The 15,666-nt window shown below is 35.2% G+C and overlaps 1 protein-coding gene across 2 annotated transcripts; it reads right to left on the bottom strand.

Annotated features, from left to right (window-relative positions):
• Nucleotides 1-12,674: 12,674 nt before the first annotated feature.
• LOC104213803 (transcription factor IIIA-like) lies at nt 12,675-15,666 on the bottom strand. Of its 2 annotated transcripts, none has more exons than XM_009763348.2 (6): nt 15,503-15,666; nt 14,826-14,969; nt 14,073-14,358; nt 13,728-13,963; nt 13,358-13,501; nt 12,675-13,253 (listed from the first exon to the last, which is right to left on the bottom strand). In XM_009763348.2, the coding sequence occupies exons 1-6, from the start codon at nt 15,617-15,619 to the stop codon at nt 13,065-13,067; spliced, it is 1,116 nt and encodes a 371-aa protein (XP_009761650.1). In that variant the 5' UTR covers nt 15,620-15,666; the 3' UTR covers nt 12,675-13,064. The 2 variants fall into 2 exon arrangements, with proteins under 2 accessions (XP_009761650.1, XP_070009426.1); XM_070153325.1 differs by having other exon boundaries at nt 14,073-14,336; nt 15,503-15,664.

Raw genomic sequence — 15,666 nt, 5'->3', positions numbered from 1 at the left:
CCGTAAAATATACTGGAATGAAACAAAACTCAACTATATTATAATATTCTTCCAATATGTTATACTGCAGGATAAACATTCACATGACAGACTTTCAGTATAATATACTGGACAAAATTTTACTAAATTTAATAAACAAAAAACATAATCAAAACTCACACAGTAGATGTCTACTATTCACACACAGCAGACGTCCCGTAAAATATATTGGGATGAAACAAAACTCAACTATATTATAATATTCATCCAATACAACATACTGGAAGATAAACATTCACATGACAAACTTCCAATATAATATACTAGACAAAATTTTACTAAATTTAATAAACAAAAAACATAATCAAAACCCACACAGTAGATGTCTACTATTCACACACAGCAAACATCCCATAAAATATACTGGAATGAAACAAAACTCAACTATATTATAATATTCTTCCAATATGTTATACTGCAAGATAAACATTCACATGACAGACTTCCAGTATAATATACTGGACAAAATTTTACTAAATTTAATAAACAAAAAACATAATCAAAACCCACACAGTAAACGTCTACTATTCACACACAACAGACGTCCCATAAAATATACTGGAATGAAATAAAACTCAACTATATTATAATATTCATCCAGTATAACATACTGGAAGATAAACATTCACATGACAAACTTTCAGTATAATATACTGGACAAAATTTTACTAAATTTAATAAACAAAAAACATAATCAAAACCCACACAGTAGATGTCTACTATTCACACACAACAGACATCCCATAAAATATACTGGAATGAAACAAAATTCAACTAAATTATAATATTCTTCCAGTAGGTTATACTGGAAGGTAAACATTCACATGACAGACTTCCAGTATAATATACTGAACAAAATTTTACTAAATTTAACAAACAAAAAAACATAATCAAAACCCACACAGTAGACATCTACTATTCACACACAGCAGACGTCCCGTAAAATATACTGGGATGAAACAAAACTCAACTATATTATAATATTCATCCAGTATAACATACTAGAAGATAAATATTCACATGACAGACTTCTAGTATAATATACTGGACAAAATTTTACTAAATTTAATAAACAAAAACCTTAATCAAAACTCACACACTAGACGTCTACTATTCACACACAGCAGACATCCCGTAAAATATACTGGAATGAAACAAAACTCAACTATATTATAATATTCTTCCAGTATGTTATACTGGAAGATAAACATTCACATGATAGACTTCCAGTAAAATATACTAGACAAAAAACATAATCAAAATTTGACAAGAACTGGAGAAATCTAAAATGCAGATGAAGCAAGAAAATAACTAAAAATTAACTCTAATATACAGAGACTAGAAATTTTTTGAAAAACTTATAAAAACAAAACAAATTACACAACGATTACAACATTACAACATAAAACTAATAACAGAGTGACAAAATTACCAGAAATAAGACAAACTAATGAACAGAGAAAAAAATCGTAAAAGTTAAAATACAACAAATATTTAAACCCTAACGGTACGGAAATCAAAATTAAACCTAAAGAACCATTAATAACAACGAAAATTCAAACACATTATCGTAAAAAAATAAAACTCACCCTAATTTTGAAGAAAATTGGACGAAAGCCAGATAAGATTCGAAGAAAAGTGCTCTCTCAGCAAAGCGAAATCCGTACAAATGTTGTAAAAACAAAGAGAAAGGCGATAAAAAGTAGCTAAACAGTATGTTAGAAAGGTCAAGGGCAATTATGTCATTTACCAATATATTTTAAGTTAAAATGGCTAGAAGTCGATTACATTTGGATCGGTGACTATTTTTCAATAGCCGCGAGTAAAACTGGCTACGCCGTACAATTTTTACCTTTAATAGAGACTAGTCCAATAAGAAATGCCCAAAATAATGCACAAGCCATCCACATGAGAAATTCAAAAATAGCCAGATTTACAACTGGTCGTTCAAAAATAGCCTAGTTTCAAAAGTAATCGAAATTTAGTCAATTTTCATGTAAAGATAAATGTGAGCGAAAACACTGTTCAAAACCCGGAAAATACGCCAGTATACTATGCTGGAGTTCCAGCATAAGTATACTTGAACTCAAGCATATTATATTGGAGTTCCAGAATAAGTATGCTAGAACTCCAGCATAATATGATGAAGTTCCAGCATAAGTACACTAGAACTCCAGCATAATATACTTGAGTTCCAGCAAGTATATCAGTCCAGCATAATATGCTGGAGTTCATACACAGGTGCACCAAACTCTAGTATATTATGCTGGACCGGTCTCTGTTGCAGCAAAATAGTGACTATTTTTCATTGACTTGGTAAACGCTGACTATTTTTGAATAAGCCGTCCGAAAACTGGCTATACCGTGCTATTTTTACGCCATCCACATCGAGGGAGCCCAAGTCCCTCACTTGTGATCTAGGCTGATTTATGCAAATATTCATTTTTTAGTGAAATTTATATTTTATATTTTTGAAAAATTGAGTAAATATAGGTATTGAGAAATTATCCCTTCCGAATAACATTAGACTCGGGTCATATATACATTCATATAATTTTCAATTGTCTATGGTTTATAATATTTTCTTATAAGATTTTCAATTTGATCAAAAAGAATCTTTATTTAATAAAAAATTCATCAGTTGAAAGAGAAATAAAATAAAATAATTTACTAAACAACTGATATAAAAAGAGACAACTGACAAGAATTTGATCTTGGTCCATTAAAGAAGCCCAAGATAAAGCAGAATCCATACAAGTCATCCTCATCAATTCTATTAAAGTGGACGCCCATTACATTTACACTAGGAGAGCGCATCTCAAGGCGAGTGTTACTTTCGTTTCTTGAAAAAGAAATTCTTTATTTTTATTACATTTACATCAAACCAATAAACAAATGACACTTGTCACTTTATTTAACTATAATGAGTAATACTTAACTATAGTTAACTAGTTATGTGTTTTGCAAATAATCTTCATTAATAATATTGAAAAACTTACTAACTTGCTACATTCTCCGTTGTGTTCTAAAACGGCAACATCAAGTAGATTGATTTTATTTTATATTACTGTACTTTCTTTTTTATTTTTTATAAAGAAAAATTTCTTAAATTAAATAGATAAATTATCTTAAAAACAAATTTCAAAAGTTGGCAGACTCATACATTAAATATCACAGAATTGCATTTGATTTCATACTTGCAGTGTTACTGGTCATGAAAATTAAGAATATATATTTGAAAAAACTTAATTTGAGGAAGAAAATTAAACTTATGTGTTAACAACTTTTCTTTAAAAAAGTAATTCTTTCAACATGCAAATATACTTGTAGAAGTATAAAATTAACCAACCTGCTATATTTCAATTTCTTAAATCACAACCAGTCGTAGTTTGAGGGATTACGCAAAACTTCGGACTAAGCCAGAACCTAAAAGAACGGAATTAAATAACAAAAAAAGATAGTGACTTTAACCCAAAACCTTCTAACGTTAGGTTATTATGACTTTATTTTCCTTTTTAATTTTTTATTTATTAAAAGTAGGACTCCTAATAGCCTTAGTTTGTCTTCTATGATTAACTTATCTAAATCGGGTATAAACACTCGGTACGGATAAATTTTTACCGTAGGGGAAAGCGAGTAATGCTAATTCGAGACTCTCGCTGATATCAATATGCTATAAGCTTTGGCAATGATGAGATATAATTTTCGATTCTTACTTGAAGACTATAAGCCGGTCAATCAAAAATGTCCTAAGGAATATTAGCCATTGGATCGCCATAACCGTTTCTCCTTTTTTGGCATTTTAGGATCATAAAATTAGAATTCCGCCTGATTTCCAGATTTTCGTGTGCTAACCCATGTCATCTGTATGAGTCCAGGAGTTCGGACCCGAATCACCTAATTTTTGTCAGCCTATAAAAATGACCTAAGGATCATTAGTCATCGCCTCGCTATGACCGTTCCTTGTTTTTTAGGTATTTTAGAGCCATAAAACTGTAATTCTGTCCGATTTTTAAAATTTTATGTGTTGTAGCCCATGCCATTTAAATGTGTACGGGCGACCGGGCCTGAATCGACTAAAATTTTGCGGCCCGTTAAAAACCAACTACGTAATATTAGTCATCTTCTCGCGATAACCGTTCCTCATTTTTTTGTGTTTTAGGGCCTTAAATCTGGAATTCCAATCGATCCCCAAATTTTCTTGTGCTATAGCTCACACCATCTGCATGATTTGGGCAACCGGACCGAAATCGCCTAAAAATATTTCGGCCCATTAACGACCTAAGGAACATTAATCATCCCCTCACCATGATCGTTCCTCGTTTTTTTGGCGTTTTAGGGCCATAAAACTGGAATTCAGCTTGATTCCCAAATTTTCGTGTGCTAGCCCACGTTATTTGCTTGGGTCCGGACCCGAATCGCATAAAATTTTGCCGGCAAATCGAAAACGGCGTAAAGAACATTACTTATCCCATTGCCATGACTGTTTCTCGTTTTTTGGCATTTTAGGGTCATAAAACTGAAATTCCGCGTATTTCCCATATTCTTATATGCTATAACCCATGTCATCTACATGGGTCCGAGCGTCCGGACCTGAATTGCCTCAAACTTTATCGGCCCATCAAAAACGACCTAGGAAACATTAGTCATCCCTTCTCCATGACCATTCCTCTTTCTTTTTTTTAGCGTTTTAGGGCCATAAAGTTGAGATTCCGCTCGATTCCCAGATTTTCGTATACTATAGTCCACGCCATCTGTATGCATCTGGGGGTTCGGACCCGAATCGCCTAAAAATTTGATAGCCCATCAAAAACGATCTAAGAAATATTAGTTATCGTCTCACCATGACCGTTCCTCATTTTTTTGGCGTTTTAGGGCTGTAAAATTGAAATTTTGCCGGATTTTCAGATTTTCGTGTGTTATAGCCCACACCATCTGCATGGGTTTGGGCGACCGGACCCGAATGACCTAAAATTTTACTAGCCCATAAAATTTTATGTGCATCACTTAAAAAGTACCAAAAACTATTATCACCGAAAATCTTCCGTGTGCTACTTTCTCCTCTGAGTATTCACGGACTCACCTCTATCCCAAAAATTTTGAGAAAATAAAATGCAAAGCGTGTTCTCAGTTTTATATTATACCATTTTCGTGCATCATTGTAAAAAGTTTGAATACTTTAAAACTGCTATAAACGTCAAAGTGTTGGTCAAGATATTAGTAATACCAAAGCTAATACATGTATTATTTTAGAGGCCCCTGGTTTACTACCAAGTCAGTTAGAGGCAGCTTATAGAATTCAACAAAAAAACATAACAGACATAAGAAATGGAAGTTGAGGCATGTTTTATAGTAATACCTATGGAATGTAAAAACTGATTCTCCCTCAACCAGAGCAAACAAATATTATGCCAAAAAAATACAATCAAAGGCAATCTACAAAAATATAATCCTCATATCATCCACCAAACTTACCACGTAGGCATTAGACAGCAATATAATTAACGAGCAAATATAATGGAGTATAACTAGAAAGTATCAAAATATTTGGGAATAGAAGCATGCTAAAAAATATAGTCATAAGAAAGTCTGAGAACCAAGAGTTCTAAACAGTTGTTAATCCCTCCGTTTTTAACTTGTTTAGGACTATAAATTTTAAGTCTTTCAATTTTTCTTAAACTTCACGCACAGTCAAACAGGTTCACATAAATTGGAACGAAGGGAGTAAAAGGTTAGCATGAATGTCACTGTGTATATCCTATCAAATAATCTTGATCATGATTATGATCCGACAATCGACAGACTTGCTGAAGCTGACAAACACAACACCAAGCTCTTCTCCTGTCCTTTCAAATGTAGCATAGTCTCCTTTATAAGTACTCAATTTCTGATCTTGTAGATGGATAATATCTATGACTGCCTGAAGAAAGATGCAAAGATAGGTTTATAAGATATCAGAACAAGCATGAACCCAAGTATTATGTTAGACAGCATAAGACATCATGCAAATCAAGATGATTCTGCAAGGAAAGGAAAACATAAGTTATATGCCATTCTGCATGCAACAGAAAACAAAAATTCTATGTTATTCTACATGCAAAAGACTACATAATAATTTCTATAAATGAATAAATGTACATGTACATCCTCAAAAAGAAATAACACATCGAGGGTTCGTCAAGCAACAAGAGATCAAATTTAATGAACAATGGCCAAGCAAGAGTTATTCTCAAATTTTACATCATCCATAAAACATTGTAGTCTATTTATTACAATTGGTGTGAGCACAAATGACCAATCGGAAAAACGTCATAACAGAAACTAAGGTGGAGAAGCATCCTGCATGAGGCACGTCGAAACTACAGCAAAATCGTGACCATACAAACGAATCAAATCCAGCCTCTCAAGCAAAAGAGTGTTAACTTTAGATCGTCAAGATTGATTGACTTCTAGCATCTTCCCCATTTTGCAACTCCAATATTAAGTTGTTAGTGCGCGGATCCATATCTTAAGACGAATAAAGAGTCTAATGACGAAATTGTGAAGCCTGAATCTCTTAAATTATAAAAAGGCATTACATCTATTCTGAAAGTTGAGGCAAATAAACGAAAAGACAATATTATATTATCAGAGTTTAAATAATCTTAGCAGACAACTTAAACTTTGAGGAGAGGACAGAATAACAAAATAGTTATGCAAAATAATATCAAGATAGAAGCTAAGATGATGGGGCAGATAAAGTCATCCATAAGTTCTGAAGATTGACTTGAGACTAGATTCAATATTTTTGTGCCATAACAAAACATAATCCTTAGACGAAGTAAAAATAAGCATAATTGTAAATGTGAAAACAAGTCATCACTTGTTTTCAAAATGAATTCTGCGTTTCGAAGCCTTAAAAACCTCTTTCAGCATCACCTTGATTTGTGTGCGCAGTCCGGGCGCGTAGCCGGAAAGCTATTATGTGAAAATCTGTGAAAAATATTAAAATTTTGACTTAAAATGCATATAAGTTGACTTTGATCAATATTTTAGGTAAACGGACCCGCACACGTGATTTGACGGTCCCGGAGGGTCCGTGAAAAAATATGGAACTTGGGCGTATGTCCGGAATCGAAGTCCGAGGTCCCAAGCCCGAGAAATGAATTTTTAAAAGAAATTATTTTCTGAAAAATATAAAGGTTTTTGAAAGTGAAATCTGTGGTATCGGGCCCGTATTATGGTTCCGGACCCCGGTACAGGTTCAATATGATTTATATGTATTGTCGGTAAAGTTTGGTAAGAAACGAGATCCATTTGACGTGATTCGGACCTTAAATGTAAAATTTGATGTTCAAAGAAGTTTTGAGAAATTCCATTGATTTTGAGGTTTAATTCGATGTTCATGATGTTATTTTGGCGATTTGATCTCCTGGATAAGTTCATATGGTGTTATTGAGTTAGTACGTATGTTTGGTTTGGAGCCCCGAGGGCTCGGGTGAGTTTCAGATGTGTTTCAAAAGGTTTTGAACTCATAAAAAGTTGCAGGTTTTTCAGTTCTGGTTTTCTGGTATTTTCTTCTTCGCGTTCGCGGGAGGACCCTCGCAAACGCGATGAGTTATTCATGCTGAAGGAAATTTCCTTCTACGCGAACGCGAAACCCAGGTCACGAACCTGAAGCTTTGGGGGGTATTCCCTTCGCGAACGCGAAGGCTTATGAGCCTGGGCAGGGGGAGGGGTATTATACCTATGCGAACGCGACCACCTGGACGCTAACGCGAAGGCTCGAGGAGTTAGTATTCCACGAAAGCCAGCCCAATTCCGCGAACGCGAAGGTCTCTGAGGCCTAGCTCATCGCGAATGCGATGAGCCTGTCGCAAACGCATAGACCAAATTCGCCTAGTAATTTTAAGTTCAAAAACAGAATGCATTACGGGAATTTCACCATTTTTCATAAACTTCATCTTCTCCACACCTCTTGGGCGATTTTTGAAGAGGAACTTCACCATAGCTTCGTAGATATGTAATCCTAAGCTCATTTTCTTTCATTTTTATCAACACTCACTAGATTTCTAGGCCTAAAACATGAGATTAAGGGAAGAAATTAGGGATTTGGGTAGAGTTAGGGCTTTTGATTATTTGGGAATTTGACCTCGTTTTGGGGTTGGATTTCAAAACAAATTATATATTCGGGCTCGTGGGTGAATGGGTGATTGGGTTTTGGTCCGAACCTCGTGTTTTGACCAAGCGAGCCCGGGGTCGATTTTTGACTTTTTGGGAAGAATGGTTAGAAAGCTATAAATAAACATTGGAATTGGATTGTTTAGCATTTATTGATGTTATTAAGTCGATTATGTCTAGATACAATTGATTTGGAGCCAAATTCAAAAGGAAAAGCGGTGTTTGAGGTTTGAGTTGGCCGTGGAAGTTCGAGGTAAGTGTTTGGTCTAACCTTAGCTTGGGGGATTAGGAATTGTGTCCTATTTGCTACTTGTTTCTTGTTGAGTACGACGTATAGGCATGATGACGAGTATCTATACGTTGGTGTTGAGCATTACCGTGAGTCTTGAATTGTAATTTATTGTGTTCTTAAATAATACTACGGATGCTTAAGTTGATGACTCTCTGTATTGAGCAAGGATCGTGATTATTCTCGTGGAAATTACTTATGACTAAGTATTAGTGTTAGCTGAGGTAGTTAGATGTTGGACAAGTTTGGTTATAGCTGTTTCTCCCTTGCCGGGATGTTGTTACTTATATTGTCGATTTCCTTGCCAGGAAAGTGTAGTCCTTTATTGATCCCTTGTCGGGACTCTTGTTATGATTGTTATTGATTGTATATGTGGATTGGGTTGCACGCTGCAACAATGATATATTTGGACCGGGTTGCACGCCGCAACAATGATATATTTGGATCGGGTTGCACGCCGCAACAATATTATGTGCGGATCGGGTTGCACGCCGCAACAGTGATAAATGATATGGATCGGGTTACGCGCCGCAACAGTGTTGATATATATATTGGGATCGAGTTGCGCGCCGCAACAATTGCTGATACAAAGTGTTATATAGATTGGATACAAATTTCTTATTATTTTGCTGTGAAATCTAAGCTGTTCTTATGGTGTAACTCTTTCGTACTGCTCAGTCTTTGTTTACTCTTATTACTTACTGGGTTGGTGTACTCACATTACTCCCTGCACCTTGTGTGCAGATTCAGGTATTTCTAAACTGGTAGCGGGTGTTAATTACTCAGTGGCAGGTTCATCGGAGTTAGCAAGGTAGCTGCCTGACGTTCGCAACCCTGTTCTTCTCCCTCTTATCTTCCTTAGATTGTTTTTAGTATAATTTCAGACTCTTCATTGTATTCAGACCTTAGTAGATGCTCGTGACTTGTGACACTCCGATGTCGGGCTTATGTTATTTTCTTCTGCAACTGGTTATTTAGACTTTATGTTATGAGATTCGGTTAATTTAATAGCTTAAAAATAACTTTTATGAAATACTGGTTTGATTTGGGATTTGTATCAGCTTGCCTAGTTTTATGATAGGCGTCATCACGATCGAGTCGGTTTTAGGGTCGTGACACTGAGATGCAAGTTTATCGACCGGATTCCCTGTTAAAAGTAGACTAGGTTCTCAAGAAAGTAGTCACATGAAGATGGCAGGGGTGAGGCTGAAGTAAATCTGTCAGGAGGCTCTGCAACAGAATTACTCTTTGGCAGAGGCTGAACATGAGCATATATATACTACATTGCATGTGGTATCCGAGTTGGAGCATGTATTTGCCGGTGTGACGATGGTGTAATATGAGGTGCACGGACTGGTGCTCGAGCAGGAACCATATGCGGGCGACTCTTCGCCTTTCATCAATTGAGAAATTCAAGGTGAAGTTGAAAAGAATCCAGCTATATTTTCTAATGCTATTATCTCCACCTGTTAGAAGAAGCAAATCAGTTTGGGAGGGAAGAATTTAATGGCAAAAGAAAATTAATCTAGGGAAAGGAAGATATTATCTTAATGCTACAAGTAGATGAAGTTTCATTTAAATACCTGTTATATAATTTAATTGTTCAATGGCTAAATGTCTACGTTCCCCTGGATATCAATAAAATTACCTTTACCTGATCAAAAGAAAATGTCCGATGGGTGAATAGGCAATCCAGACATTGACTCAAGAAACGATGTGAGGTAGATCCAGCAAAGGGGTGGTGCATAAGCTGCATTTATTTTATAAGTCACTTGACATATGTGATTACAATTCATATTTAATGAACGTGATTTACAGGCAGTATTCCTTTTGATGGGAATACGTTCTTGTAACAAACTAGTTAATTTGCTTGCGCTACGCGCGATCATATAAAACCATTCCAAGTATAATATAATACCAAAAGTTAAAAGTAAAACAAACATTAAAAAAGATATATACACATAAAAATAATTTTAAGATAAAAATTAAAATATAAAAAAAGTTATTTCAACGCTCATTGTATAAAGAGCAAAATATGTAATATTAGCACTACTATTGGCTTTTGTGAGGCTCCCATGCTGGACTTTAAAGTCTCACTCATGCATATGAGAGGTTGTGGTTGGCAGGAAAACCGTTTGTAAAGCTCGCATCTAAGGAACAAATTGTTTTTATATTGTTAGTGATAATACAAATACACCCAATAATAACATATTTGTGTTGTTAGCAAAAATAAAAAATAAAATAAAAAAATTAATAACATTAATTTTATTACTAATAAACATCAATGATGAAATGGGAAGAGAATCAGAATATCTCCAATAGAGAGATTGTAATGGAAAAATTAGGAAAGTGAAAAAATAGAAACTGATTCTAAATCCTGATTTACCTCTACCCAAGAGTCGCATCCTCTACAGAATTAAAACTTAAATAGACCACACCATTTTCTTTTTGCTAATATTGAAATATGAATGCTTTTAATGAATTTAGATGTCGTCGGCAAGATCGTTTTAAAATATACATTTATAAACATTTAACTGCAGTAATTGTTAATTCTAGATTACTTCTACAAACTACCGCAAAAAGATTACCTCTCTGGACTACAGAAGCTCACAAAATATAACACAAGTTGTTTAATTGTATGAAGGAATTTTTTTAGCATTGAAAAAGCAAAGTAATTTACCCCACTAATGAAACACCAAGATGGTGTCAGCTTTACAAAAATAAAATGATATTGTACAGCAAAGCTGCCAAAAAATCTAACCACCGATAGAAGTAGGTATATTCACTTTGCACCAAAAATAATGAAGTAAGAGAAAGAGAAACTCTTGAATCTTGAGTAGCTTAAATGAGAGAAGAAACTAAACCTATTTTGTTAATTCATTTGAAGCAAATTAAATATGAGCAGGTTTAGTTGCATAAAGAAAGCCGCAAAGCAATTGTGCTCCTTCCATATTCAACGCCAATTCATATACGAGTCCTCATACCTTTAATATAAAAGTGTTTATTCTACATTGACACTGACAAATTCTCACTAATAATTATGAATACTTCGAAATAATAACGTTATGGTCGTAGATCAGACAAAAAGTATTTCTTTTTCAAGGACAGAAGTAAGATGATGAGTAGGATTTCAAGACTGTTATTCTGCCTAATAGCTTTTTTAACGAAAATTCTCAAATTCCTTGACGTTTCTTGCTTTTAACACAAAGGAAACTCCATGAATTTTCTTTGTGTTCTTTCAAAGAACTGAAACCCAAGTATGGGCCAAAACCTAGCAAAAGGAAGCTTTTGTTTGGCAGAATTGTTGGCGGAAGTGACGAACCTTAATGCATCCAGAATATTCCCAGATTCTGGCAAAGACCAAAGACGACTACAATGTATAGATCTTTCAATTAGCTTCCAAATCCCGTTGGTTTAATTTATAAACTTTTGAGCTTTCTAGCATAAGGCAAAATTCATGGTGAGACTTTTGGGCTTTTTGATCAAGGCAACGGTTGCTTCTTAATTTGCTTAAATCATGTGATTAAATTGCATGTTAACTATTCTGTTACATTAGCCATTAAAGGTGAAATTATTTGAGGTATTAATGATGGGGACGTTTCGTTTTCTAAACTGAAAAAACGAGATAGGATAAAGAAGGGAGGGAGGTGTAACTAAGACTATGTAATTAAGATGTGATGAAATTTTAATCTATAGCACATAAATATAGAAAAATAGGAAAAATGTCAAAAAATTGAGAAAAAAGATAAATGTGATTCATGGACAAAGAAACATGCCACGTCACCTTCTCCATTCCCAACTTTATATTTATATATAGATACATTTCATGAATATAAATCGCAGTTGAAGAACGCGACTTGTAAATCGCTATAGGTTGAATGCGGCCCTTTCAAAGCGAAATAATCACTCCTCTAGCTTATTCTGCTTGATAGTGTATAAAACGCAATTAACAAATGCGACTCATAAATTGCAATCATTAAACACGACTTACAAATTGCAATCACTGAATGCCGCAATAAAAGAAATAATTTATAAATCGCAATAAGTGCTGTTCATAAGGTGAGTTATTTATAATTACAGTTGCTATGATTTAGAAGTCACAATTTACGAATACGATTTATAAACCGCGGTTGAATGCAACTTGTGCGTGCCGGGACAGTATTCTACTTATTCTAGCAAAGGGCGCTTTTGCTCCAATAAGGTTATTCAGAAAAGAAATTCCAAAGCGGAAGAGATGGCTCTCCATATTGTGTATACTGTTAAGGACATTAACATTTTTCCTTCGTAAAGTAGTTGCAGTGAATGACAACTGAATACTAGTATTATTGCACTGTGGAGAACTATTTGGAAGGCTTAGTAGCCAAATCTATGCCAAGAGCTAACCAAATGTGTAGGTAAAATTTAACTTATGGACAGCGTATACTTTTTTCTAGTAAAAACTTATGGACAGCATATACACTAGCTATCTGCCAAGAAGCTGTCCAGGAGACGATCAGAGTTCATCCTCTGATTCAACTGAGAAGAATCATGAGATTTCTGGCCCATGATTTGACACAGCATCTGGCCAAAGATAGACTCACAGCTCTTCATCTGATTCTGCTGAGAGTAACCATGAGAGATATTCTGATCCTTGATAGAACACAGGATCTGTACCGCAGGGTGGTGTTATCCTTTTCCGCATAATTGCCTCGAAAACAGGAAGCTTCCTCTTCCTACCACCTCTGGGTCTGGAACGGAATTGCTCGTCAGCCTCTATGAAATCACCCTACACAAGACAATATCAACACGCCTCAAGTCACTCTCACGAATATTAGAAGCAAACGGACCTGAATGACTTGTGCTTTCAAGCAATATATAAATTCTACTTACAGGAGTATAAACATGGCAGCCAGACTTTTCATGTCTATCTCTCACATGCTTGAAGGCAAATTTCATATCACAACCAACAATGCTACATGAGAATGGTTTATCCCCCAAGTGCACAGCTTTGACGTGCTTAATAAGATTTGATTTCTGTTTTTCAAGTAACAAATATTTCAGTGAGAACACTATTCACTCTTATGCACTTAACTGGATGCAGTGCAGGCTTGGTTGGGGTTAAACATTGTTGGTTTGCTGCATACGTAATTTTTCCTCACACTAATAATGAGTTAGTGCTATTGCTTTCTAAATTCATCACTACTGTTCCACTTAACAGAAAGGAGCTTTATTTACATATAAGAGAATGCAGCAGTCTTACAGTGGAGAAAGTGTGCTGACAATCCTGGAATTCACATTTTATTCTTTCCGATGTAGACTCTTCTTCATGCGTCCGGAGATGCCGCTTAATATTCTTCTTCAATTGCTTGGTTCCACATATTTCACACACAATATGCTGGTGGCAACTCTCTATGTGTTCCTTGAGGCATTTCTCATTTGTGAAATGTTTCATACAGCCTGGCTCTAAACAAAGTGCCTCCATCGTCTCCAACTTAACTGCATGAATACATGGCAATTTATGGTGTCATTATTGGAAGTTTTCAACACCAGAAAAGGATAATCAATAATACTTCAGAGAAACATAAAATTTTGAAGTTTGACTTGCCATGAGAATCCTCATGTTTCTTTAATTTGGATGCAAATTTAAACACCTTCCCACAACCAGGTTCTGAACAGACATAGTGCTTTGGAAGATTGGCCTCAGGGGAGGCACAGTGGTCATGCATCTCTTTGACATGCCGAGTCATGTTGCCTTGAATACTAAATGAGCGTTTGCAACCATCAACGGGACACTCAAACAACTTCCCTTGGTGCTGCAAGAGATGTCTCGTCAAGTGATCCTTTCTACGGTAGCTGGACTGGCAATCATCTATATGACAAACAAATAGCCTCTGTTCATGCAAAAGATCAAGAAGAAAACATTTTAAGAATGTTTCAATCTGTGGAGGTCCTTGACCAAAGTCCACATATGCTAATGGAGAGAAAAGATAAGCTTTTTTGGTATTTGGGAGGAGGGGGAACTGGGATGAGTCTCTAACCACCAAGATTATAAGGCGTGATTGAGGCTCACTTGATGGAGCTTCTCAGGAGGTCCCCCTTCCTGATACTGATCCAGTCAAGGAAAGATACCTGCCTCTTGCATTTTGGAGTTCTTTATGCGGGATCCAATGCTTCACACCTTCACATAATTCCACAATATTTCTCAAATTACCTCAATCTGCAAAGTCGTTAAACATTAAATGTATATAAAAAAATAAATCAGAAAATATGAAGGCTTATTATAACCTCAAAACTGAACTCCCAGTAAAGTAATAAGAGCTCGTCAACATCACAAACGAAGAACACACACAAAAGATACCTCGAGTGAATGACTCTGCATATGCTGCTTCAAATGAGCAGGCTTCTGAAAGCTCACACCACATTCTTCACAAATATTCAGTTTTGGACATTTCTTTATCTTTGCATCTTCATTTGCCTCATCTTTCCGCTTCTCCATTTCATCCTATTAAAAAAAACAGGACCCATTTCGGTTTTCCCTTCCTCTGACTAACCAAATCAACATCTCTCTAAACACATAACTAAAAGTTTAAGCTCAACCACAAGAAAATCTTCAATTTTATGTTCACCTATGATTCCCAATTTATACTACACAACACACGTTAAAGGCCTCGTTTTTTTTGATGAATAGGTATATTCAATACATATAAAACTCTGTGCTACTAATACAACACTTGTTTTCCAATAAACGAAAAAGAGCACATAAAAAGACAATAATACTAGTATAGAAATCCAAAAACATAATAATTCGTGTATTATTTATTCCAGGCATAACAATCTATTATAAGTAGTCCGTGAACCAAACAAATTTCACATTTTATTTCTGGTCAATTAAGCTAATAATTACTCATTATCAACTTTAGAATACAAGAGAGCTAGTAAAAACAGCCAGATCTATTTGCAGCTTATTAAGTAAGTGATAAATTGATTAATTGGATGCAAAGCAAAACGTAAATCCAGAAAAGAAGAAACACATACTTGATGATAGGAGAGGATATGAGAGGAGATAAGGGACTGTTTGGAGCGGCAAATCCCACAAAATTCACAGTAATATCGTCTTATATCTCTGAATATTACTTCTCTCTCTTCTCCCATTTCGCCCAATATCTGCACAGCCACAAAACACCAAAAACCCTAGTTCA

This window comes from Nicotiana sylvestris, chromosome 8, assembly GCF_000393655.2.
Source record: "Nicotiana sylvestris chromosome 8, ASM39365v2, whole genome shotgun sequence".
Taxonomy (NCBI): Eukaryota; Viridiplantae; Streptophyta; class Magnoliopsida; order Solanales; family Solanaceae; genus Nicotiana; species Nicotiana sylvestris.
Note: the sequence above shows the minus strand (reverse complement) of the source record. Positions and strands in the feature narration are given on the sequence as shown.

What these genes read in the sequence shown, in the direction of transcription:
- LOC104213803 (XM_009763348.2), bottom strand. Translation starts at nt 15,619, where the DNA reads ATGGGAGAAGAGAGAGAAGTAATATTCAGAGATATAAGACGATATTAC. An exon ending in ATATCCTCTCCTATCATCAA is followed by an intron (nt 14,970 to 15,502) that starts GTATGTGTTTCT and finishes TTTTTTTAATAG; the next exon opens with GATGAAATGGAGAAGCGGAA. An exon ending in TGCAGAGTCATTCACTCGAG is followed by an intron (nt 14,359 to 14,825) that starts GTATCTTTTGTG and finishes TTGCATGAACAG; the next exon opens with AGGCTATTTGTTTGTCATAT.